This window comes from Argopecten irradians, chromosome 16 (genome assembly GCF_041381155.1).
Source record: "Argopecten irradians isolate NY chromosome 16, Ai_NY, whole genome shotgun sequence".
Classification (NCBI taxonomy): domain Eukaryota; kingdom Metazoa; phylum Mollusca; class Bivalvia; order Pectinida; family Pectinidae; genus Argopecten; species Argopecten irradians.
In genome coordinates this window covers 7,843,609-7,869,424 of record NC_091149.1, presented here as the reverse complement: position 1 = coordinate 7,869,424, position 25,816 = coordinate 7,843,609, and the positions used below count along the sequence as shown (strand labels likewise).

Sequence of the window (25,816 nt, the reverse complement as noted above, 5' to 3'; positions counted from 1 at the left end):
CAACTTTAATGTAAGACGGGAACTTTATACAGTTTGAAATTTATGTTGTACAGCGGGGGGACATCTTAAATGTAAGATGGGAATTTTATACAGTTTGAAATTTAAGTTGTACAGCGGGGGGACATCTTTAATGTAAGACGGGAACTTTATACAGTTTGAAATTTATGTTGTACAGCGGGGGGACATCTTTAATGTAAGATGGGAATTTTATACAGTTTGAAATTTAAGTTGTACAGCGGGGGGACATCTTTAATGTAAGACGGGAATTTTATACAGTTTGAAATTTAAGTTGTACAGCGGGGGGACAACTTTAATGTAAGACGGGAACTTTATACAGTTTGAAATTTATGTTGTACAGCGGGGGGACATCTTTAATGTAAGACGGGAATTTTATACAGTTTGAAATTTATGTTGTACAGCGGGGGGACATCTTTAATGTAAGACGGGAATTTTATACAGTTTGAAATTTAAGTTGTATAGCGGGGGGACATCTTTAATGTAAGACGGGAATTTTATACAGTTTGAAATTTAAGTTGTACAGCGGGGGGACATCTTTAATGTAAGACGGGAATTTTATACAGTTTGAAATTTAAGTTGTACAGCGGGGGGACATCTTTAATGTAAGATGGGAATTTTATACAGTTTGAAATTTATGTTGTACAGCGGGGGGACATCTTTAATGTAAGATGGGAATTTTATACAGTTTGAAATTTAAGTTGTACAGCGGGGGGACATCTTTAATGTAAGACGGGAATTTTATACAGTTTGAAATTTAAGTTGTACAGCGGGGGGACAACTTTAATGTAAGACGGGAATTTTATACAGTTTGAAAAGTAAGTTGTACAGCGGGGGGACATCTTTAATGTAAGACGGGAATTTTATACAGTTTGAAATTTATGTTGTACAGCGGGGGGACAACTTTAATGTAAGACGGGAATTTTATACAGTTTGAAATTTAAGTTGTACAGCGGGGGGACATCTTTAATGTAAGACGGGAATTTTATACAGTTTGAAATTTATGTAGTACAGCTGGGGGACATCTTTAATGTAAGATGGGAATTTTATACAGTTTGAAATTTATGTTGTACAGCGGGGGGACATCTTTAATGTAAGACGGGAATTTTATACAGTTTGAAATTTAAGTTGTACAGCGGGGGGACATCTTTAATGTAAGACGGGAATTTTATACAGTTTGAAATTTAAGTTGTACAGCGGGGGGACATCTTTAATGTAAGACGGGAATTTTATACAGTTTGAAATTTAAGTTGTACAGCGGGGGGACAACTTTAATGTAAGACGGGAATTTTATACAGTTTGAAATTTATGTAGTACAGCTGGGGGACATCTTTAATGTAAGACGGGAACTTTATACAGTTTGAAATTTATGTTGGTACAAAGGGACAATAATTTAAATGTACAAGACGTGAACTTTTCAGTTTCAAATTCACCTTGAACAGCGGGCGATATCTTTAATTTATACATGTCATGTCCATGCAGTGGAATAAAAAAATTTGATAGGCAGCAGTTTTGTGTCCATTGGCATAGTTTCATAATTAAGAGGGCTGAATTGTTTTGAAATTGTTGCTCAAGTATCAAATTTCTACTTCAAACATTTGCTCTTAGTAACCAACGTTTAAACTCCAGGACTTGATTTTTGCCCCATTTGTAAAATTGTAATTAATTTACTCCATGCAGGCATCTGTCGTGAAAGTATCTATCAGAGATGGTAATGTGACCCAGTTTATGCCGTCAAAGTTTTCGGGGTATGTACATGCTGTGGCAGTAGACTGGGTAGCCAGGAACCTGTACTGGGCAGACACAAAGGCAGGGACCATCGAGGTGATGAGATTAGACGGAAAACAATACAGCAAGGTCCTCATGTCAAATACTGGCCGACCACTCGACTGTGACCAACCAGTGTCCTTGACCCTTGACCCTTCAAAGGGGTAAGTATTATTAGTTGTTTTAGAGGGGTAATATGGAAATATATTGGGTCCATGAAAAATGTTTTATTGGATTGCTTAACAGGGGAGATACAAAGATATATTTGGTCAGTGAAAAATGTTGTATTTGGCTGTTTACAGGGGTGATACAGAAATATATTGGGTCCATGATAAATTTTGTATTGGGCTGTGTTACAGGGGCGATACAGAAATATATTGGGTCCATGAAAATTTTGTATTGGGCTGTTTTACAGGGGTGATACAGAAATATATTGGGTCCATGAAAAATGTTGTATTCGGTCTTGGTGACTTTATTTGATGTGACTTATTGGGTGTCTTTATACACAGGTCTAGTTGTTTTAAATTCGACCATTAATTTTCACCCTTAAGAAACCAGCAGTCATTTGTTTTACAGAGTCGCTAAAGTATGACAAAGTTTCTATCTGTCTTTGCTGAAATTTTACTTTATTTTAATAGAACATTGTACTGGGCTGATCTGGGCGGTAACGGCGTCTCTGCTAAAATCGCTTCGATGCGCATGGATGGTACTGACCCAAAAATCGTCCATGAGAGGCGGGTTGAGGTTCCTGGGGATATTGCCATAGATACACACTCCAACCTACTGTACTGGGCCGACTCGGCCAAAAACTGGGTAAGTCATGACTCATTCCAAATTTCTCTCCTGGGTAGCTCGACTATAAGTGATTATCATGAGTTGTTTTTTTTTGTTGACATTTTTTCTGTTCAGTTGCAATATAGAATAAATAGTTACAGTATCATTTTGTTTAAGTTTTGAAGATGATGTCTCAAATGTGGAAATTTTCCAATTTAATATTTTCCTTAATATGAATTATGATATTATTGAGATTATAGACAATAAGGATTGGTGATGAACTAATGAGTTGATTCCAATGAATGTCAAGGAATTTTTAGTTTAGTTATTCTGGTTTCTTGATCTCCGATTGTTCATTTTAGATCATGGCTTACTCTTTAGACAAGACACACACACACAGAACTCGAATAGTCCACTCTAAGCTCGGAAGTCCCACAGGCTTGACCATATTCCACCGAAGACTCTACTTTGCTGACTCGGACCACGAGAGAATTTACTACGTACCGCTTGATCATCCAAGAGAAATGCACATCGTCAAGGAAAACATCGCTCTTCTGACCGACCTTGTCGTGTATAATGACCGCCACACTAAAGGTATCTAAAGGTCAAGGTTGTTGTATGTAATCCCAGAATTCATTATGATTATGCATGGTAATTCATTTGCTTCGTTGCTGGAATTTCTCGACATATTCTTCAAAATGTAGTAGTTGTGTGAAAATAAGTATCTTAAATTGATGTTCATTTGATATCATAGTTTACAAAATTCGTCTTGAATTTTGCAAGGCTCGCAAAAATAAAAGCTTCTTAGACTCGTTTCATAAAAAACTTTTCTGAATTTGAGATATCCTACTTGAATGACGTGATATGTGGGACTATTAATAGACATCTGTTGTAGGGGAGACTAACGCCTGTTCTAGAGACTACAGCGCCACCTGTGAGCACCTGTGTCTGACATTAGGTAGCGGAGAACACACATGTGCCTGTAGTACAGGGTATACCATGTCGGGCAATAGCTCTTGTGCAGGTAAGCTAGTGTCTTTAACTTCTATATATTGTTGCTGTATACGACCCTAAAAGCACCTAGGGCATTTACAAAATTAAAAAAATAAGAGGGGATGCTTGATAGAATAAAATTTTGACTAGACTTTCATAAAATTATTGCTCAAAGTAAATTAGTTAGTTAGCTGTTTATTAATTTTAAAGATATGGGGCCCTAATTGGATCCAATACAGTATAGAGGTAATATCATTTTAATTATTTTAAAGCTTATCGAGAAAAACAGGACACACTTTAGCTCTTTTATATTGATAAATATTGACAATATTGTTTATGGTAAAGGACGATGCTTTTCATCTGAGATGTTCCATGTTACATATCTATCGTGTTTCAGCGGTTGACAGTTTCCTTGTTGTATCCCAGTCGGATATCATTCGTGGCTTTAATCTCAAGCAGAAAGATCACAGTGACGCCATGCCACCCATTCGGGGAAGAGGTGAGCAAGTATCAAATTCAAATTGGATTCTCTATCAGTTTCCTCGTTAATAGACAACATAACTAAAATTTCCCCCAATTTTTTTAAGGACGAGCCAGGTTTATAGAAGGAAGAAATATGGCTGAATAAAACCACTGACCAATGGCCAGTTCCTGGCAACTGCCTCACTTGAGATTCAAACTCAGAGGAGGCTTGTGGTAATATGTCAGAACATCTTAGCTACCACTCAGCCACCGTACTCCCTAAGTTCTCCAAAGCATGACACTTGTATATACAGTCCAATTGAATACAAATTCAGATAGTACGAAAATCTGTTTTATACAAATAAAATTGAAATCCCCTGTAAATTGCATTCAGTATAATTTGTATTTATTACCCATTGAATATAAATTCAGATAGTACGAAAATCTGTTTTATACAAATAAAATTGAAATCCCCTGTAAATTGCATTCAGTATAATTTGTATTTATTACCCATTGAATATAAACTCAGATAGTACGAAAATCTGTTTTATACAAATAAAATTGAAATCCCCTGTAAATTGCATTCAGTATAATTTGTATTTATTACCCATTTAGTACAAATCCATTAATACGAAAACCCAAGTTATATGTTATGATATCCAAGCAGCTTTATGCGAGTCCCCTGAGTACTGTTTGTGTTGTTTTAAACAAACATGTGCAATATTTCTTGCTTTATCAGATCGGCGAGTGATAGAAGTGGATGTCCATGTAGAAAATGACCACATTTATTGGATTGACCACGACCCCACTGGGCTGAGAGGACAAAATTTCAATGGCATTCGTCGAATCAAGCGTGACGGCTCTGAGTTTGAGCAGGTTATCAATAGTGGAACTGGCCTGAAGCCTGGAGACGGAGTCAAGGGTCTCGCTATTGACTGGGCTGCAGGTGAACAAAAAACAATTTCAGTTGAAAGATTCAAAGATTATTAACAAGCTCTTGTGGTAGAAGTAACACTGTTGGTATATTACTCAGCTAGCTATATAATATTTAACAAAACTATTTCTGAAAGGATTTAACAATCCTTTCATATTTCAATGAAAGGTTGGTTTGAATGCCAATATGCCATGTGGTCTGGGTCATTTTAGGAGGTGAAGAAACGTCCAGATAAAACCACTGACCACCGGTTAGTGTTTTATCCCATTTCAACATAAACATTCCTTTACTTAAAATTCTTTGTGGGAAAGAAGTTAAGGGAAAAATCTCAAGTTAAGGAGCCTTCTTTAAAATTTGTAATGCTTTCCTATGGAGAATTTTAAATGAAGGGATTCCTAAATTTAAGGAATGTTCATGAAACTGGGCTTTGGCAACTATTAATATGGGATTCAAACTTTCAACCCGGAGGTGGATGGTTGTGGTAATATATTGGGACATATAAACCACTCGTTTTTGATAATGAGAACTGTATGTTTTGTCTGTATTGTTTCAGGAAATATCTACTTCTCCAATATCAAGAATTATGAGACGTACATTGAGGCGGCTCGTATGAATGGTTCATATCGTCTAGTACTCATACAGGAGAGGGAATCTTCTCCATGGGCCCTGGCTGTCAATCCCATAAAGAGGTATGTTAAATTGTAATGATGGTCTTAAGACTTAAAGATTGCATGGTCACTGAGAGTGTTTAATTTTGCTCAATTAGAAAGTCTAGGGCAATTATATATTGTACTGCATTACCAGTCGGTTATTTTTGTATTTTCTGGGAATGTTGCTATGGTAGTGAAAATATGATCCTTGGAAAGTTGAGAAATGGAGGAATTATATTATACCTTTATAGCCAATAGACAAATGTTAACACCATTAAAATTAACACCATTAAAGTTTCTCATTCATAGTCCAAAGTCCAAAATATTTAACCCGGGAAGAATAATAACTAGCTATATAGTAGTTGTATTCATGATACAACTCATTGCTTATTTATTGTCTCATTATTTAGTCATTCAATCCAATCTATACAGATTATATTATCAAGGGGACATAACTCTGTTTTAGGTTCCTCTACTGGGTAGACAAGGGTCAATTTCCAAAGATTGAGCGTGCTCACCTCGACGGAACTAACCGCCGCATCATTATAGACAATGGCATAATACGCCCCTATAGTATCACTATTGACATAGCAACACACGATGTTTACTGGGTCGACACTCGAGTCGACGCTATACAGGTAGGTTTCTGTCAAAAATTTAAAAAAAAATCACAAAAGGCTGGACAATCAGTAAATTGTAAAAAAAACCTGTAACTTGATGACCAAATCCAAAATTTTCGTCAGCACCTTTACTGGTCGCCAATACCGCACATTCCACTAGGGACACTGCACCACTAGGAATGTCATCTACCTCATCACTTGCAAAACGTGCAAAAAACAAAATTGGTGAAAATAAACGACAGTTCAAAATTGGCATCAGTGAACACCTTAGGGTCATCATCAAACACAGGGACACACCAGTTGCCCACCACTTTAACCTACGTGGACACGATCACTCATGTCTTCGATGTCAGATCATCGAGATTATTAAATCGGAGCCTGATTCCCCATCCCCTACAAATATCAGAAGAGGCAGAGAATACCACTGGATACACCAGCTACATACATTAGATTCTGTCGGGATCAATGCCTTTAGATAAAACTGGGATCTCAATTATTCCACTTACAATCAGTAAATTGGTCATTAGTTAACATCCTGAAAACTCATTCAAAAGGAAGAATAATTTTTGAGGATACATAGTGCTGAATGGGGATGTGAATGTACTGAATCTTATGGGATGTCTAATCGTGGTTGATGTGAAAAGAGTTACTGTAAACCAATTTATTTACGTGTACGATAAAACATGGTTATAATGAATTTCTCTTCCTTATAAACATAATTTGTTATACATACATTACAAACATCGTATTCTGTATTTGCATTTTACGGATTTATTTGCACTTGCAGGTAGGTATTGATTGTGACTTCATGTGTTTGCGAGCGTAATGTCATAACTTTCAGAGAAAATGACGTGAATTGCGCTCTCAAAATAGTGACATAGCAATCAATACCTACTCGCAAGGGAACTAACTCTGTAACATGCAAAGCTGGAATAGGAACTGTTAGAGGAATGGAGATGACTACATTAGAACCATAAATTTGTTGTAAGCGTATTTGTTATAAACGTGTTTTACTGTACATGAAAATACAATATTTCATATCTTCATTATTTTCAATATATTTGGGAATACATAAATTCACGAGTCATAAACATTTAAATTCTTGCAAAATGACGCAAACGTTTGATAATGAGTTGATGATAGTTAATATTAAGCTCTACTTTTAGTGGAGACTTTTTCAGGAAAATTGACTTTCACAAGTTGAAATCTTATGCAAAATTCATGAAATTTCATCACACACAGAAATAAGTAGGAATGTAATCAAAACATCACAAACATAAATTTTAACAATTGTTTTATGTAAATCCAACATTTTTCACCTGTTGTTAAAGTTTGCATATATTAAGGCCGATTATATATTGCTACAAAGGCATTTTAAAGATGCTCCATTGCTTACAAATGGTATTTTTTCACTATCAAAAACATGAGCAGACGATTTAGTATCTTTTTCAGATACAAAAATTACTTACTAACCATTACCACAATTGGAAAGTTTTAGCTTCTAATTTTACTTCAAGTTAAAAATATTAAAAAATAATTACAGTGTAACTTCCCGAAACCGAACCTTCTCAAAAACGATCACCTCTAGAAACTGAACATGGATGTCATGTACAGAATGAATTCCTCCTTATTAATAGTAAATAAAACTTCTCAAACCGGACCGATTTTGAGATCGGAAAAGTCAAATGTAACTAAATACACTTCTGAAAACCGGCCTTACCTGAGCGACACCGATAGCTTGCTTTGAGGTCTGATCAACCGACTGTGAAATACACACATACCAGTATCCATAGTTGTCACATGCCATGTCCTGGGGCATGTGCATTTGTATACAGGTGTGAAAGTTATAGGTATATGTACACAGTAATTATACCAGTGGTGGTGGTGTAATTATTTAATTATGTCAATTGTTTAGATATTTAAAGAAGGTCTACCACTGGCGGTTTGTTTACTGTAGGAAAACAAGCAGAGCTACTAATAGAGAGAAAGTTTCGTATTCATTTACATATGAAGTTGTCAGATAACGTAAATAATCTGTATGAAGAAGTCGAAACCATGCATTGTTTTAGAAGATGACCATGTCATATAATGACCGACATCGACTGATCATCGTGTAATTAGACCATATTTAATATATTTGATTCATGACATAACCAGAAGCGATCAGCCGTATGTAGGCTAGTGCAGAAGAGAACATCCCCAAGAACATTCACGCAACTAACTACATTTATAAAAAAGTCAAGATTGCTGTAATCCATTCCTTTTGAACGTATGATTCTCTCTTTTTTGATAACATTCACATTAACAATCAAAATCGGACGGTTATAACGAAAACAAGGCATACAGGCAGTACATTATAGTGCAGAAAACGACTTCTGATCAATATTAAATCCAGATCGTAATGATCGATATTCGGTTCACTTCTCTAAACCGAACTCTCTCTAAACCAGCCAAAATTCTATGCACCGACCATGATCGGTTTCAGTAGGTTCCACTGTAATTGCATCCTGGAAAAAATCTGTGGCACTATATCCTATATGGAATGAAGTACTGATTGTGCATGCACCAAAGGCAAACTAAATTATTTTATTTTATTTATGTGTTATGAGACATATATATACATGATTAAACACCAATTATTGTTCAAATAATGAATATCATTTATGCCCTGTCAGCGGTGGAGCATCTTTAACTACATATACAATAGAGCATCAAAACTGTAAATCGTGAAATAAAATTGTGAAAAAGTCATGCGAAGTCACTGTAGAAATGAGTTAATTTACAGTAATGGGCTTTGCTTTTGTCTTTCTATCCATATTTGTTTTATTATACTTTTGAATTTTTTCAACGTTATTCATCACCAACAGAAAGTTTCCTACAGTGGAGGAAATAGAGTGTACATTCGGACCAACCTACCGTCACCAATCAGTATCACCATACTCGGAAATCAGATCTTCTGGGCCGACTCAAAACTTAAACAGGTAAGATTTAAGATTGAGCTTTACGTTCCTGATTATGCAATTCTGTGATCATACCCCTGAACGGACAAACCCTCAGTACTTTCAGTACTTTGATTATGTTATCCCATGACTTGACCCTGAATGGACAGAGCCTACAGTACTTTCAGTGCTTTGATAATGTGATTCTGTGATTGACTCTGAGTGGACTGACTGACCCCTTCAGTACTTTGAGTATGTGATCCCAATACTTTACCCTGAGTGGACAGATCTTTCAGTGCTCTGATAATGTTATTCTGTGACTGACCCTGAGTCGACTGATCTCTCAGTACTTTCAGTACTTTGATAATGTGGTTCCATGACTTGACCCGAATGGACAGAGCCTTGAGTACTTTCAGTACTTTGATAATGTGAATCTGTGACTCAGATCATTGAGTACTTTCAGTACTTCGATAATGTGATTCAGTGACTGACCCTGAATGGACCAATTCATCTGTACCTTCAGTACTTTGATAATGTGGTTCCATGACTTGACCCGAATGGACAGAGCCTTCAGTACTTTCAGTACTTTGATAATGTGACCCTGATCTGTTGTATTTGTAGGTTTTAAAGATATACAAAAAGAATATACTTGAACCAAAGATTGTGAGAAACAGCATCCCCAACCTTCGGAGCATTGCCATGTTTGATGCCTCCAAGCAGCCCAAAGGTAACATTGTCCATAGAAGTATGAAATTCCCAACATTTTAACACTAGTCTTCTTTCTGTTGGTTGTGAGTTTTAGTCTCACTGGTGCCGTATCTAGGTCAATCGCTTTTTCTTTGGGAACTTTGGTTTTCACCCGCTACCAAATCCTGACATGTCGTTCAATGATCCATAATGTTAAACAGTAAAGACCAAATATTGGGAGATAATAATCATACTAAAGGCAATATGAAACATTTCTTATCCTCTAGCATCTTGTGCGAGTCTAGGATCTGTCCCCTGGCTGTGACACCCCATAGTTTCAGAACTCCCAAGGTAACGATGTCCTTAGATGTATGACTTTTCATGATGTTATGACTGCAGGGCATGGCTGGTCACTGTGTCTTTTAAATAATGTCCAGTCTGATTTCCAGTTGCTCATTTTTATTTGTATTAGACTAAATATTGTTCCATAATAATTCACAGTTAAAACAATCACACTTCACATGTACATGCAGTTCACTTCCAATACGTTGACACAGGTGCAGCCTATAAGTCCACATGGTTGTATCTATAGTTCTCCAATATTTTGACTGTACAAATATACCACAGTCTCCCAAAACCACATGCAACACACAGCACACAGGGGAGTCATGAGCTGTTAGTAGGATGTTAAGCTGTATAAACCCAATCCATAAGATAAACCTGTGAGGGTGTTGTTATATCGGGCCTCATCACCTTACAATCTGTTGTTACAGTTGACAATCCTTGCTCAGGACCTGACAATGGCGGCTGTGAACAGTTGTGTTTTGCGAAACCTAACCAGACTGAGCCAGTGTGTATGTGTTCTACGGGAGACCTGGCTCCAGACAACAAAACCTGTCATGGTAAGTACCAAGGATGGAGATGATAAAATTACAACCAAACCAAGAATGGTTCAAGCAACTTCAGATTTTAACAAAATTTAATAAAATTTTTGAATAATTTTGGTTCCAGTTCCTTCTTATTTCCTGATTGTTGATAAAATTACAACCGAACTAAACCAAAAACAGTTCAAGCTCCTTCAGATTTCATCAAAATTTCATAAAATGTTTTAGTAATGTGGTTCCAGCTCTCTCAGATTTCCTAATTATTGCTTCTGAGAGCATGATCATCACTTTAGATGGATGAAGATTGCACACATTTAGTTGATGAAATTACAAACCAAACTGAGAGTGTTTTAAGCTTCTTCAGATTTCATCAACATTTGATAGAAAATAAGAATATTTTAATAATTTCGGTTCCAGCTCCTTCAGATTTCCTGATTGTTGCTTCGGAGAGCGAGATCATCACGTTATCCCTAGATCCGGATGTTCACTCTGCACCGCTCCCTCCCATCACCAAACTCAGTGGCGCTGTTGCTGTGGATTTCGACTATACCAATAAGTACATCTACTTCTCACAAGTGCTTGGACGTAAATTGAGTCGGGTCAAGGTGGACAGTTCAGAGGTAGAAGACATCGTGGACACTATTAATATTACATGTAAGGTCCAGGTTGGATTTAGAAAGCTTGGTCAAGGTCACTTTATACTTCTGCATCAAAATATCCAGTCATTGTTATGCCCCTTCTGGAAGTATTCTTTAGGTTTAAGAATGGGGTACAGTACGTACCTTGATTTGTAATTGGGAATTCATAATTAGAGAAATTCTGAGTCTCTTAATTAACAGGCTGTAGTTCCATTATTTATCAAAGGAATTGTTTTGTGTATGTGCACACATGATTCTTTTGTCATGTTTATTGTATTATCATTTTGTATCTATTCACATAAACCTTAAATCTGAATTATTGTTTTGGAAAAAATAATGCCATTTCTATTGCGATGTGGGGCTCTATATATTGACCCCAAAATACTTGCAGAAAGGCTTTTTATTACTTCAAAATAACATTGTCTACACGGTAAAATTAGGAAGCACATATTGTGTCCCACATTCATTCTGTCGTACCTCTTTCATCCTAATTATTGTTACCGTATTCGACCCAAAAAGCCTCCAGGGTGTTTAAAAAATTGAAAAAAATGAAAAGGTGCTAATAAAACGAAATTATTGCAAATCTAGACTGTATTTTGTAGTTTTGGTCTTTATTTGTGCGTGGACAATTGAAATTGAAGCCTTAAAAAGTCGGAGGGCGCTTATAGGGACATGGGTACTTATCGGGTTGAATACGGTATATCTGGCCTTGTTTTGTGATATGAAGGTATTTTGTGGCAGATTTCCATACTTTGAGAGAGATTATACAATTTTTTTGTGTCATTAACCAATAAGATCATATCTTATATTCTTTCTAATTTTGTATATTGTTCTTTTTTTGTTGCCATGCATCATGAATGAATAGATAATTTTTCTGTCAGAGAGTGCATTTCTTCTTGAAAATCAAATCTAGTCTGAAATTTGTTTCACTCAAAATTCAGACAAAGAGATATTTACTGAGTTGTAGCATTTAAGACATATTATTTCTCTCGGTTGTAGCGTTTGAAAGTCTACAGAAGACGGTGACCGCAGAGGGCCTGGCTACAGACTGGGTCGGACAGAAGATGTACTGGGCCGATGTCTTCCTCAGTCGTATCTTCAGCCTCGACTTTAATGCCACAAATAAAGTTGCTCTCGCTAATGTGGCAAATCCACGTGCTGTGGCCGTGCATCCATGTAAGGGGTGAGTTATCTCCCTTGTCGAAATTAATGAATATCTTTTATCTATTGCATATCTATATATATATTTTCAAGTTTTATTGATAGTTTTTCTTTTTGTATATCATCATAAATAATATGGAGCAGGAAATTTCTGTAGTAAAATTATTTATATGTTTTTGGTACTTTGCAGGGTTGAATGTGACTTTGAAATTCCATAAAATATATAATCATAATCTTTTAACTATTTTTTAAGAATTTGAACTTTAATTTGATACCAAAATGTAATTTTTTTGTTTTTATTGAATGTCATGATCTTTTTTTAACTAACAATATAACTAGCTATACATGAATTGTTTTGAAAAGCGATGAAATAATTTCAGATATGGGATCCTTTGATTGTGTTTTTGATTGTTCTTTTCCTTTGATAGATATCTGTTCTGGACAGACTGGGGACGTCTTCCCAAAATAGAACGAGCTACAATGTCTGGTAATAATCGTAAAACGATTGTATCGTCTGATCTTGGCTGGCCTAATGGCCTGAGTATCGACTACGATGGCGACATGATCTACTGGGCCGATGCTCTGCGTGACCGCATCGAACGGTCAAATCTCAATGGTCAATATCGTGAGGTCATCGTCCAGTCCACTGTCCATCCTTTCTCAATGACCGTCCACAAACACTACATCTACTGGACTGACTGGACGCTACGTAAGAATTTAACTTAAGGGTTTATGCTACATTTCTCTGAACTTTCCTATTTTGGTATCAATTACCATAATCAGTAATACAGAATATTGTCATGAAGTTACGGAGATATGCTTCATTTCTCTGGAGTTTCTTTTCGTTTGAATTTCAGTAGTCAGTAATATATAATATTGAAGTTAAGGAGATATGCAGCATTTCTCCATGGAGTTTCCTTTGGTTTCAATTTCCATAGTCATTGAAGTTCAAATGAGATGTACATGTGCTACATTTCTCGGGAGTTTCCTTTGGTTTAAATTTCAATAGTCAGTAACTATTTTAAAAGAATATTTAAGTTAAGGGAGTATGCTACCTTTCTCTGAAGTCCATATCATTGCATCAATTGCCATTTTCATTAATATAGAAAACTGAAGTTAATGGTGCTTCATAACTTTGAAGTTTTCTGCTGGGTCAAAAAATGTAATAGAGTTTCATAACCGTAAGAAAAATAAGCTGATAAATGTGAGAAATTTTATTATATTAAAGTAAAATTGATACATGAAATCAAATAAATAATGCATATTTTATCAATCAGATGGGGTTTATCGTGCTGAGAAGCACACCGGAGCAAACATGATCGTAATGAAGGAAGGAATCACACACAGACCAATGGGAATCAACGTGTTCTCCAGCCAGCGTCAGAAATGTAGGTAACTATAAGGTGTAATTAGAGTCAGTTTCAAAAAACATTTTAAAGACTTGCAACATATAAATTTTAAGTCTGAAATTATTGTGTATGATATCTTAATTCATTTAAAAAGTGATTAAAATTCATTTGTAAAATGATTCAAAAGAAAAATTAACATACATGACTCAAGGTAATATTAGAATTCAGAGAAACCAGGGTTTTCTCAGATACCGGTTTTCTTCGTCCTCAAGACTCAATGTAAAGGTATTTAATAATTAGTAATGATATCTGAATTCATTTGAAAGATGATTTAAAGAAAAAAGTAACATTTATACCTGACTTACTAAAATCTTTCATCTTCTTTGGGGTAAGACAGGAGATCCCGACCCTCGGGATAAAATTCTCAAGCTGTCAAGCACTCAGCAAAGCTTTTTTTTATTATGTTTGACAACTTAAGAATCTTTTCCTCTGGTTGGAAATCTCTTGTCTAACCACAAAGAGGGTGAAAGATTCTATTGAGTCTGTCTTGAATACTTTGCTTTAGGGAAGGTACCCACTGTGACATCATCATTTTGTGAGCAAAACTCCCAATAATTTTCTTTGAAAAGTATGACACTGCATGTATAATGCTTGCAAACACATGTTTGACATCACATTCAGTACTAGACATGAGTGGTCAACTCGACCTGCATTATAATAGAGAGCAAATAAACTTAACAGTCAAATGATTAAATTGAATTTTGTTGTTTTTAGATAATAGATAGTTTAGACTGACTTGATATTTCAATGACATGAAAAAATGTATGAATTCAAATTTGGTGTAATAGGAATGCAAAACTGCTCACTTAGAAATATGAATATATTATAAAATGAAAACAACTTACAATGAAAAGTAATTATCTATAGTCAATTTAGTGTGATAATATCATAATATAATTAATTTTTATTTGTTTTCATACTAAATCTGACTTTCTGATAGGCAGATTCTTGTTCTTCATACTAGTATGAAGAATTAATCTGAGAATGCACGAAAACCCAACGTTACCATGATGTCACAATAGAGAAGTCGACATTGTGTATTGATTTGGAAAAAAATAATCTTTGGAAAATCAATGGAACCATGCGTTTCAACGACAATTGAAGTTTGCTTTCACTATTTCACAGAAAGCACTGAAGTGATCTTTCTCAAATCCCATATGTAGGTTTCTTTTTAGTTATACATATTGCATTTTGGGACCAATCGGGCAACAAGATGGTCGACATGCAGCTATAATTGCCCCTCCTCTTTTCTGGAGGAGTTGTCAAGTTCTATAAACGTCCCCGTCTCATGGATTTAACAATGTTTTACAACATATGATGCCTGTAATATCAAGCATTGTATCCCATTTTATATGAACTTGCAAGTCTTTTACATATAAATCATGACATAGTAATCAGGCACAAAGGTTATTAGCATGTTTATTGTAACAGATTAATTTGTCATTAATACAGAAATAGTTAAATTATAGCAGATGCTTTTTCGTCCACAACTTTCATTTTGAATCACTATGATGTACTGGTACCTGTGGTACAAAGCGACAGGACTAATCGTCGTTTTGGGATCTCTAAAGTCCGGTTTTAATTATTATTTTGACGATCCTCAGGTACTGCCAACCCTTGTCAGATCTTCAATGGAGGCTGTGCCCACAGCTGTCACCCAGCTCCCGACGGTAAGGCGGAGTGTCAGTGTAGTGACATCGGTCTGACGTTAGGAGAGGATGGCAAGTCATGTGTGCCACTCAACCACACCTGTGGCACCGAGAACTTTGTGTGTGCAAACGGCCGCTGTCTCAGTCATCGCTGGGTGTGTGACTCGGACGAGGATTGTAAAGATGGATCAGATGAGAATCCAAACATGTGTGGTAGGTTTGAAATTAACGTCTGGGCCAAAGTGCATACTGAGCATTTCAGTTTCAGTTTACATGTCTTGTCATAAAAGTAGAAAGATCTTCAGAGAGGAAGAGATATGCTGAATATAAGATACAGGTGATACTTATCAAGATGTATTTACATTTTCATTGCAGTTCCACTATGTAACCTTACCCAGCGTACTCTGGTGGCATTAATCAGCCTATGAACTGCCGTCTGCTATTTATAATGCTAGTAATTATCATTGTGACACCACAATTGTCATGCCAGCTAGCAATCACGGAAGATGGCTGTTCAAATGGCTGTTCCGTCTTTGACGATAATTTATTATTCATTTATTGTAAATAGATTCAAAATCTCTTGATAATCATCATAAAATTATTATCAAATGTATAAATATAAACATTGAACATGTTTCAGTTGGCATTCATAGCCAAAATAAATGCCAACTGGACAGAGACAAATTCAAAATGAAGCCCTTAATTCATTGAATTTTCCTCTGTTCAGTTGAAGAACGTTCAATGCTTAAATGAAAGATAGAAAGAGAAAAAAGATAGAAAATTAATGACAGATGCCTCAGAAATTCAGTTTCCTGAATTTTTCGTTTCCAGCCACCCACACCTGTGACCCGACCTATTTCCGCTGTGACAACGGTAGATGTATTCCACCACGCTATAGGTGTGACCATGACAACGATTGCCAGGACAACTCCGATGAACGTGACTGTGGTAAGGACGACGTTAAAATCACCATTTCAATATAGTATAAAAGTGTTTAAGTGCTTATTTGTATAGCCAATTTTTTTGAGATTATCATTTCTATAATCACTGACTCTGCTTGGGATTGAACCCAGAACCTCTGGATAAATATAATCTGACCGATGGAGCTAAAATGAGAATATAAGTTCTCTCTAGCTGAGAGGTATATTGCTGTGAGTAATAATTTAATTAGAAAAAGTAATCCTGCACCACTACGATGCTCTACGTTACGCTCCAATACTATAGATCAAACAACACCATGCCATGGATATAATTGTACCAGGAATTATCTGATTGTAGACTACAAGCCCTGTGGATTATGTGATGAATTTACATGTATGATTTTTTGATACAAATGCTGATTATTACTTGTTTAATTGTGTTAATATCAGGAATTATCTGTTTGTAGACTACAAGCCGTGTGGGAGTGATGAATTTACCTGTAGTAACTCTCGCTGCATCAATAAGAATCTTGTCTGTAATGGAATCGACAATTGTCGTGATGGCAACCGCACTGATGAGTCTAACTGTCGTAAGTAACAAATTGTGATTTCTTGTCTTAAAAATATAACAAACATAAGTATTCATAGGTATAAACCAGGGTGAAGTCATCTATCCTTCACTTTTATTTGTTAAAAGGGAATTAGCTAAGGTTTTCCACACAATAATTGATATTGATATAAAAAGTATTTCTGATATCACCATTAACCAGATTCAATCTTGTTGCCAGCGGAGAAATCGTGTGCCCCGGGGGAGACTAAATGTCCCAACAGTAACATCTGTCTGGCGCGTCAGTACCTCTGTGACGGTGATAACGACTGTGGTGACAATTCGGACGAAAACCCGCTCTTCTGTCGGAAAGTCACCTGTCCTCTAGGTTTGTCTGTAACTTGTATCTCTCAATTAAAGTCTAGTTCTCTAATTTTGCTGTTTCTTATGACAGTAATGTTGATAATCAGTTACTTGTCACTTTGCAGAAAAAGTGTGAATATTCCAAAATCAAATTCCCTTGAAAAACTATACATTATATACATAGTTGTTCAATTTGTTTGGAGAGAATTTTGCGATTTTCACTTCGAAACTTAATTATCAAAACTTAATTGCAGGATGAAATATTTTTGCATAAGTTTTTGGAAATAAACTTTACCACAATTATAGAGAAATGAAATCACATGAATTAAACCCACTTCAGACTGGAATGAATACAAACATAGTTCTAAAATATAGAAAGGGGATGGAGCTTATTTTCAATGTCCTATAAAATTTTCAGTATTGCCATGGTTAAATGCCACTCATTGTATTTCAAACTTGGAATCGGGATTTTGTTTGCCTCCAAGGACCTCTATAATTCTGTCCTAATTTGTTATATTTCAGGTCAGTTTTATTGTACAAAGTCGCTCAAGTGCATCCCAGGTTCATGGTACTGTGACGGAGATGACGACTGCGGGGCTGGTGAGGATGAACCCCCAACATGTGGTAAGTACAAGGGTCAAGGTCAAAACATGTGGTAACTACAGGGGTCAAGGTCAAACCATGTGGTAAGCATAGGGGTAAAGGTCAAATCATGTGGTAAGTATGGGGGTCAAGGTCAAATCATGGGGAAAGTACGCTGTGGTCAATGTCAAATGGATTTCCGGTGATTTTCACAAAAACTTTAAGACAGGTCAATGATTTCAGAATGTAAGCCAAATTAAGGTATTCCTAAGCATATGCTTGAAATATATATTGAAAACAAAATATCAGAATATCAAATGGTCGAATTAAGAAAATCAGACGGATGGCTTAATTATGAATATCCTGGTAATTTGATAACAGGTCATTGCAAAGAGACACAACAGGAATACGCTGCAGTCTCCCAAAATATACATTGACACACAACACATATGACTCTACTAGATGATATATAAACAAGTTTTGTGTTACAGTGAACAACAGTACAGCCTGTTTAGGTACTCAGTTTGTGTGTAACAACAAGAAATGTATCTCGAGAAGATGGGTGTGTGACGGTGACGATGACTGTGGCGACAATAGCGATGAGGAAAAAGGACTCAACTGTGGTAAGGAAGCACTCACTGTATTTACTGGAAAAATAGTGTCTGATTGACACAAAATAATTCCATCATGTTCCCACCATGAAAGGAGATAGGGGGCGCCTTTTTTGGATGAGAAAATAGTATTTGGAACTGAAGTATATGATTGTTAAGCTGTCAAACTTAGGCTTTCCTTTCTTGTCCCTTTCCACTTTGATATATGTAGGAAGAAAAATGATCTTAAAAAGCCATTTCTAGTTTGGGGGTCATGGGATGTTTAACATTTTGTAATATCGATGTTGCTATTTTTAGAAAAATAAGTTGAATGTGAGTTATGATTTGATCTTAAATTGTCCTGTAACCTATACTATTGTAAACAAATTTCATTTAATATAAAGTGTGATTTTACCTGCATTTTATTAGTAAATATTGTGTAATACTTTAAACTTCTGTTTTATATTACTGACCTCAGACTTAATAGTATTGGTTTCAATAGTTCTTTCTACCAGGTACGTAGTTATAACATTAAATTTTCGTTTTCACATCTCCATAGTAATTAAATTTGTTTGCTTACTTGACAAGCTCTATTTATCTTTGTGTAGTTGATGTAAACTGTCCTGACGATTCGTTCACATGTGCATCAAACAAGAAACGAGGACGTTACGCTTGCATTGATCGACGATACGTCTGTGACGGTGTTAAAAATTGTCTAAGTGGTGAAGACGAAGCTGTAAACTGTGCCGCAGTTACGTGTCAACAAGGGCAGTTTAAATGTGCGAACGGCATCTGTATCGCCCAGAGGTTTTATTGTGATCATGATAACGATTGTGGCGATGATTCTGACGAACCGAAAACATGTGGTAAATATATCAATGATAAATCTGCAATATAGTTTCACATTTTACAATTTGTTAATATGCATTGTTGAAATATGAAAATCTACAGATACTAAAACAATGTGGATAAAGTACAGCATATATACCTAAAAAATACTACATATAGAAAACCACGAACTGTGACATCCTTGATATTTTTTTTCCCGCAAACTTGAATTTAAGGATTGACTAAAACCACTTGATCCAATATAATAATTGTTCGATTGATTCAGTATAATAATTGTTCGATTCTCCATTCTCTCCAGATTATCCAGAGTGCGGTGCTGGTAAATTTACCTGTTCAGATAAACGATGTATCCCTTTATCATACCTGTGTGATGGTGCTAAGGACTGTTCTGATGGCTCCGACGAAAAGGCTGCACGTTGTGGTATGTACCATCAATAATGTTTTACACACCAACATGGTTAAAACAAACGTCTGGGGGGACCAACAAAATCACTTCGTTATAAATATGTACTATCAATAAGGTTTTACACACCAATACTTATCATCGTATACTCTATACCAATTTTCTTTTGCAGTTTCATGAAGATCAACGTTCACTGATTTTAAAAGTGTATGGAAATTACTATCAGAATCAATGATGTAAATGTTCAAATCGCGAAGATCAACTTTTGTGAAATTACTTGAATTGAAAAGTCAATTTAAGGAAGTGAATCACAGGTGAAAGTTGGTACTTGGTGATATAGATAGATTACATGCAGAAATAAAAGACTTGACTTTATGCAGTTGTCTCATATAGATATTTTAAATATGCAATCCTTATTTTGTAGCGGCTGCTACAGAGAAGCCAGAGTGTCCTGACGGGCAGTTTCAATGTGCTAACGACAACTGTATCGACTACCAGCTGGTGTGTAACAAGGTAGATAACTGTGGCGATGAATCAGATGAAGACAGATGCTGTAAGTCAACTTGATTATCTCCCCTTATTCAATTTCTCGACATTTTGTGGTAGTTCAGAAACAAGGTATCAACGAATGTACAGTATATACAATAAAATTAATTCAAAGTCTGATATTTGGGTTATGAAGTGTACATATAGGTGAAATAACGTCTCTTTTAGTTACCACTTATTTTGATTGCTAAAAAATAACTTGCCCAGTTTCACGAACATTTCTTAACTTAAAATTTCCCATAGGAAAGCATTTTAGAATTTAAGGGAAATATCATAAGGAACTTCTTTAAATCATATTTGAATCACCTAAGGATGATGTACAGTGCAAACTAATTAGGACATTTTGATCCAAAGGTGACACATACGAGCAAATAGATCTTTAAGACACTGTGTAATCTTGACCTTGAGGTCACCTTATGTCTATTTTTGGTACATGACCTTGACATTGTTTATTTTAACCTTGAAGATATTGATGAGTGTAGTCAGGATGACATGAACCAGTGTGAACAGAAATGTGTCGACTCCATCACCAGTTTCAAGTGTGCCTGTTACCCTGGATACACCCTTAGGAACGACAAGATCTCATGTCGAGGTATGTCATAAAATATCCATAATAACGACAAGATGTCTGGTTTGGGTATGTCATAAAATGTCCATAGCAACGACAAGATGTCTGGTTTAGGTATGTCATAAAATATCCATAGCAATGACAAGATCTTGGGTTGAGGTATGTCAATAGAAACGACAAGATATTACGCCGAGGTAATGTCGAAAATATCTATAGAAACAACAAGATCTGGTGTTGAGGTAATGTCAAAAGTATCTATAGAAACAACAAGATCTTGTGTTGAGGTAATGTCAAAAATATCTATAGAAACAACAAGATCTTGTGTTGAGGTAATGTCAAAAATATCTATAGAAACAACAAGATCTGGTGTTGAGGTAATGTCAAAAATATCTATAGAAACAACAAGATCTCATGTTGAGGTAATGTCAAAAATATCTATATAAACAACAAGATCTTGTGTTGAGGTATGTCAATAGAAACAACAAGATCTGGTGTTGAGGTAATGTCAAAAATATCTATAGAAACAACAAGATCTCATGTTGAGGTATGTCAAAAATATCTATAGAAACAACAAGATCTTGTGTTGAGGTAATGTCAAAAATATCTATAGAAACAACAAGATCTGGTGTTGAGGTAATGTCAAAAATATCTATAGAAACAACAAGATCTCATGTTGAGGTATGTCAAAAATATCTATAGAAACAACAAGATCTCATGTTGAGGTATGTCAAAAATATCTATAGAAACAACAAGATCTTGTGTTGAGGTAATGTCAAAAATATCTATAGAAACAACAAGATCTCATGTTGAGGTATGTCAAAAATATCTATAGAAACAACAAGATCTCATGTTGAGGTATGTCAAAAATATCTATAGAAACAACAAGATCTTGTGTCGAGGTATGTCAAAAATATCTATAGAAACGACAAGACCTTGTGTTGAGGTAATGTCAAAAATATCTATAGAACGACAAGATCTCATGTTAAGGTAATGTCAAAAATATCTATAGAAACGACAAGATCTTGTGTAGAGGTAGCAAAATCAACAGGGATCTGGATTATGCAAAGGCTGTCTTGACAGGCTAGACTTCGAGTATATTTTCAGCACGTGGGATAAATTGTTTATATCCTTCCTTGATGTTTATATAAACCAAAATGATTAGTAACAAATTCTATATTGCAGATATTGATGAATGTAAAGAGGTCCCAGGGGCTTGTAGTCAAGGATGTTTAAACTCGCCTGGAAATTACACCTGTAAATGTAACGAGGGTTACTCAAAAACAAACATGCGGTTCTGCAAGAAAAATGACAGTAAGTATGTCAAGGTGGGGAAGTAATAAAGTTAAGGGGTTATTAGGTCATAGGGGTCAGAGGTCATAGATATCCATGGCCATCGAGATCAATAAACAAAAAAAATGTGAAAAATCCTTTTAATGCTGAATGGAGGATAAATTGAACAATAAAGTTGCAATGTAGTAGTTCCATTCAGATTATGAAAACGGGCGACGGCAATTACGTCCTCAAGACTTCTGTTGATCTTGATGTCAAAAAGACAAGTAATAAATAAGTGACATTAGAATGATTTTGATATTCTGTTACTGAGAAATTTTGATTTTCACATTTCTTCCCAGATATAAAACCCTGGCTGGTCTTCACTAACAAGTACTATATCCGAGAACTTTCAATTGACGGCAAACATTACCGCCGTGTGGCCCAGGGCTTTGACAGCGTTGTAGGTCTTGACTTTGATTATGCCGACGACCTTCTTTTCTTCACCGATGTGAAAGCCAAAAAGATGTATCGTATGTACCTCAATGGCACTGGGAAAGAGGCCATAGTCAAACACGACATCTCTGGAGCTGAAGGAATGGCTGTCGATTGGATCGCAAAGTATTCTTCTATATTATTCAAATTATAATGTAAATGGTGTTATGCTATTTTGAAAAGAAAGACAAAAAGTCAAAATTTGCAAGGATTTTTGTGACCTTAATTTTTGGCCTGTGAATTAATTAAAATCATGAAGTAAGTATAACTTAAATTGTTGATAGCATCGTAACAATGAGTATCAACTCTTGATTTCTTTTCTATAGAAAAATCTACTGGGTGGACAGTAAACGATCGTCCATGTTTGTAACTGAGACAAACGGCACCAACCGTCTGGCCTTGATTAGACGTGGCTTTGTCAAGAGTCCTCGCGCCATCGTTGTGGATCCAGCCAATGGGTTAGTTAAATTTCTTTGATAGTAAATTTTTTTAAAATGTAGCAAACACCTTTGTATAACAAAATAAAAAACGTCTGTGATCATTAAGGTACAGGTTTATTGTTGAAGAGCTTGACCTTGTATTAAATAAAAGAAAAGATATTTGTCCCAAGTAATGTAAGTTATGTTACTTTCGTGTAACCATAGATACGCGTACTGGGTTAGTTATATGATAAAATAAAACCCTGCATATATTACAAAATAAAAAAAATGTTGGTTAAATTATCATTTAGGTGTACTTTATTAGTTCAACATCCTATTAACAGCCAGGGTCATGTAAGAGGGGAGGCGGGGGGGGAGGGGGGGGGATTGTGGTTATATGTCGGGACATCTTAACCACTCGGCCACCGCGGCCAAGGTTCATTGTTTACTTCACTAAAGCTTCTATCAAATAAGAAAATAAGATATTTGTCCCAATCGATGTAAGTTATGTTACCAAATCATGTGAATTTTGTGTTACCATAGATATGCGTACTGGACAGATTGGAGTTTGTCGCCGTATATCGGCCGTATCGGGATGGATGGTTCTAACCCTCGTAAAATCATCACAAACAAACTCGGCTGGCCAAACGCCCTGACTATAGATTATGAAACGTCGCGTCTATGGTGGGGCGACGCCCACCTAGATTATATTGAGTAAGTTTGACATATAAACCTTACTGATTTCAACCTTCTTAGTTTGTATCTTTTCACAATCTAAATTGTTGAATGTTTGTTAAAAAAAGGAATCAAATGAATATGTGAAACACAAAAAAGGCAAAAATTATGTGAAAGAAAGGAAGTATGAAAATGTGACCTTGACATTATTTTATAGGCAGTTGTTTTCTGGATTTTGTTTAAAGACAAGAAAATCATATTTTTATGGTTTTAAATTTTCGTGATCTGGCTTAAGGGTATATATAACCATTTCTGATTATTTCGTGGACCAAATTATTGCAATCATAGCAAAAACAACCATCCATACAGTATTCTGTGACCTTGAGTCTATACTGACCCTTTATCTGTTGTAGGTACGCCCGAGTGGACGGTACTGACCGTAACATCGTGATGCAGGCCACCGTGCCGCATCCCTTCGCTATCACGGTGTTTGAGGATTGGATGTACTGGACCGACTGGAATCACATGAGTATTGAAAAGGCAAACAAGTTCACAGGGGCAAACCACACCTGGTTAAAGAACACAACTCATCGGCCCATGGACATGCACATCTATCACCCCCTTAGACAGAAAGAAGGTATAGTTACCTCCCTTAGATTTAGGTAGAGTTACCTCCCTTAGATTTAGGTATAGTTACCTCCCTTAGATTCAGCTAGAGTTACCTTCCTTAGATTTAGGTAGAATTACCTCCCTTAGATTTAGATATAGTTACCTCCCTTAGATTTAGGTAGAGTTACCTTCCTTAGATTTAGGTAGAATTACCTACCTTAGATTTAGGTAGAGTTACTTCCCATAGATTTAGGTAGAATTACCTCCCGTAGATGTAGGTAGAGTTACTTCCCTTAGATTTATAGTCAAACCTTTATTAACTGGACAACCAAAGGACCAGCAAAAATTGGCTGGTTAAGTTGGGTTTTTTTCTTGAACATTACGTTACAATCAAATCATATGACTAAATATAAAGATACAAACTTTGCTATAAAGGCTCGATTATGACATGTGTATAATGTCTGTAATAAACTTAATAAACAAAATTAATTTCCCTTTTTTTTTCTGTCGTAATGTGTTTGTGGCTTCCAGGTCCAAATCCCTGCGGAACAAACAATGGCGGCTGTTCCCATCTGTGTCTCATTGCCCCGGGGGGACGGGACTTTTCCTGTAAGTGTCCTGATAACTTCCTGATGGCTCCAGACCAGCAGACATGTATCGCTAACTGTACTAGCGGTCAGTTCCGCTGTGGCATCTCAGATGACCGCTGTATCCCTTCTCTGTGGAAATGTGATGGAGAGGAAGACTGCAAGGACGGCTCGGATGAACCGGACGACTGTCGTAAGTCTATTTACATTTAATACATTTTTCGTCGGAAAATGTAAGGTTTTACGGTGAACATAAAAGCAATATACCACCAGTGAAAATATCAATTTTGATATATTCAAAGCAATATACTACCAGTGAAAATATCAATTTTGATATATTCAATCGCTTTTGACCAATTGGAATGCAGTATTGACAGTGAAAATATAATTTTGATTGTAACCTCAATTAATTTGTAAGCAAAAATAACGTCATATTTTTGTGTAGAAATATGAAGTTATGCTCACAAAAATGCGACGTAATAATTGTAAGGGCAAATAACTCTGTAAATTCAATGGCGGAATAATATTTGGTGGAAACTGTAGTGATGGTAGTGATGGTGAGAAAAAAAATGTAATAAATAGAATATTCCGTTCATTGATGAATTTATATTTACCAGTGATATTTCATCTCATCAAGTGGAAATTTTGATATTTTTCACTCATGCTTTGCACTCATGAAAAATATAAAAAAAAATTCCACCTAACTCAATGAAATAGCTCATATTCATAAAGAAACAAGGAATATCCTCTATTTTACTTGTAGCTATCACCATATAAACTAACCAAGTCAAAGTGAAGTGTATCAGGCAAAA

General features: G+C 35.8%; 1 protein-coding gene across 13 annotated transcripts in view; it reads left to right on the top strand.

Moving 5' to 3' along the window:
- The window catches only part of LOC138311137 (low-density lipoprotein receptor-related protein 2-like), a 173,379-nt gene that overhangs the window by 54,433 nt on the left and 93,130 nt on the right, over nt 1–25,816 (top strand). For all 13 annotated transcript variants that reach the window (XR_011206530.1, XR_011206529.1, XR_011206526.1 and 10 more), the window contains exons 32-62: nt 1,696–1,946; nt 2,421–2,595; nt 2,919–3,150; nt 3,452–3,580; nt 3,947–4,048; nt 4,751–4,957; nt 5,499–5,634; nt 6,062–6,233; nt 9,083–9,196; nt 9,776–9,881; nt 10,615–10,743; nt 11,143–11,379; nt 12,363–12,546; nt 12,953–13,233; nt 13,802–13,912; nt 15,538–15,795; nt 16,414–16,530; nt 16,970–17,092; nt 17,291–17,437; nt 17,935–18,036; nt 18,486–18,617; nt 19,193–19,450; nt 19,732–19,854; nt 20,261–20,389; nt 20,849–20,974; nt 22,133–22,261; nt 22,582–22,840; nt 23,041–23,172; nt 23,677–23,847; nt 24,222–24,445; nt 24,949–25,197. Coding sequence is in view for 7 of the 13 variants with exons in the window: in XM_069252604.1 (XP_069108705.1) it covers nt 1,696–1,946; nt 2,421–2,595; nt 2,919–3,150; nt 3,452–3,580; nt 3,947–4,048; nt 4,751–4,957; nt 5,499–5,634; nt 6,062–6,233; nt 9,083–9,196; nt 9,776–9,881; nt 10,615–10,743; nt 11,143–11,379; nt 12,363–12,546; nt 12,953–13,233; nt 13,802–13,912; nt 15,538–15,795; nt 16,414–16,530; nt 16,970–17,092; nt 17,291–17,437; nt 17,935–18,036; nt 18,486–18,617; nt 19,193–19,450; nt 19,732–19,854; nt 20,261–20,389; nt 20,849–20,974; nt 22,133–22,261; nt 22,582–22,840; nt 23,041–23,172; nt 23,677–23,847; nt 24,222–24,445; nt 24,949–25,197 (5,245 nt within the window). In the remaining 6 variants the exon portion in view is untranslated. The remainder of the gene's footprint in view (nt 1–1,695; nt 1,947–2,420; nt 2,596–2,918; nt 3,151–3,451; nt 3,581–3,946; nt 4,049–4,750; nt 4,958–5,498; nt 5,635–6,061; nt 6,234–9,082; nt 9,197–9,775; nt 9,882–10,614; nt 10,744–11,142; nt 11,380–12,362; nt 12,547–12,952; nt 13,234–13,801; nt 13,913–15,537; nt 15,796–16,413; nt 16,531–16,969; nt 17,093–17,290; nt 17,438–17,934; nt 18,037–18,485; nt 18,618–19,192; nt 19,451–19,731; nt 19,855–20,260; nt 20,390–20,848; nt 20,975–22,132; nt 22,262–22,581; nt 22,841–23,040; nt 23,173–23,676; nt 23,848–24,221; nt 24,446–24,948; nt 25,198–25,816) is intronic.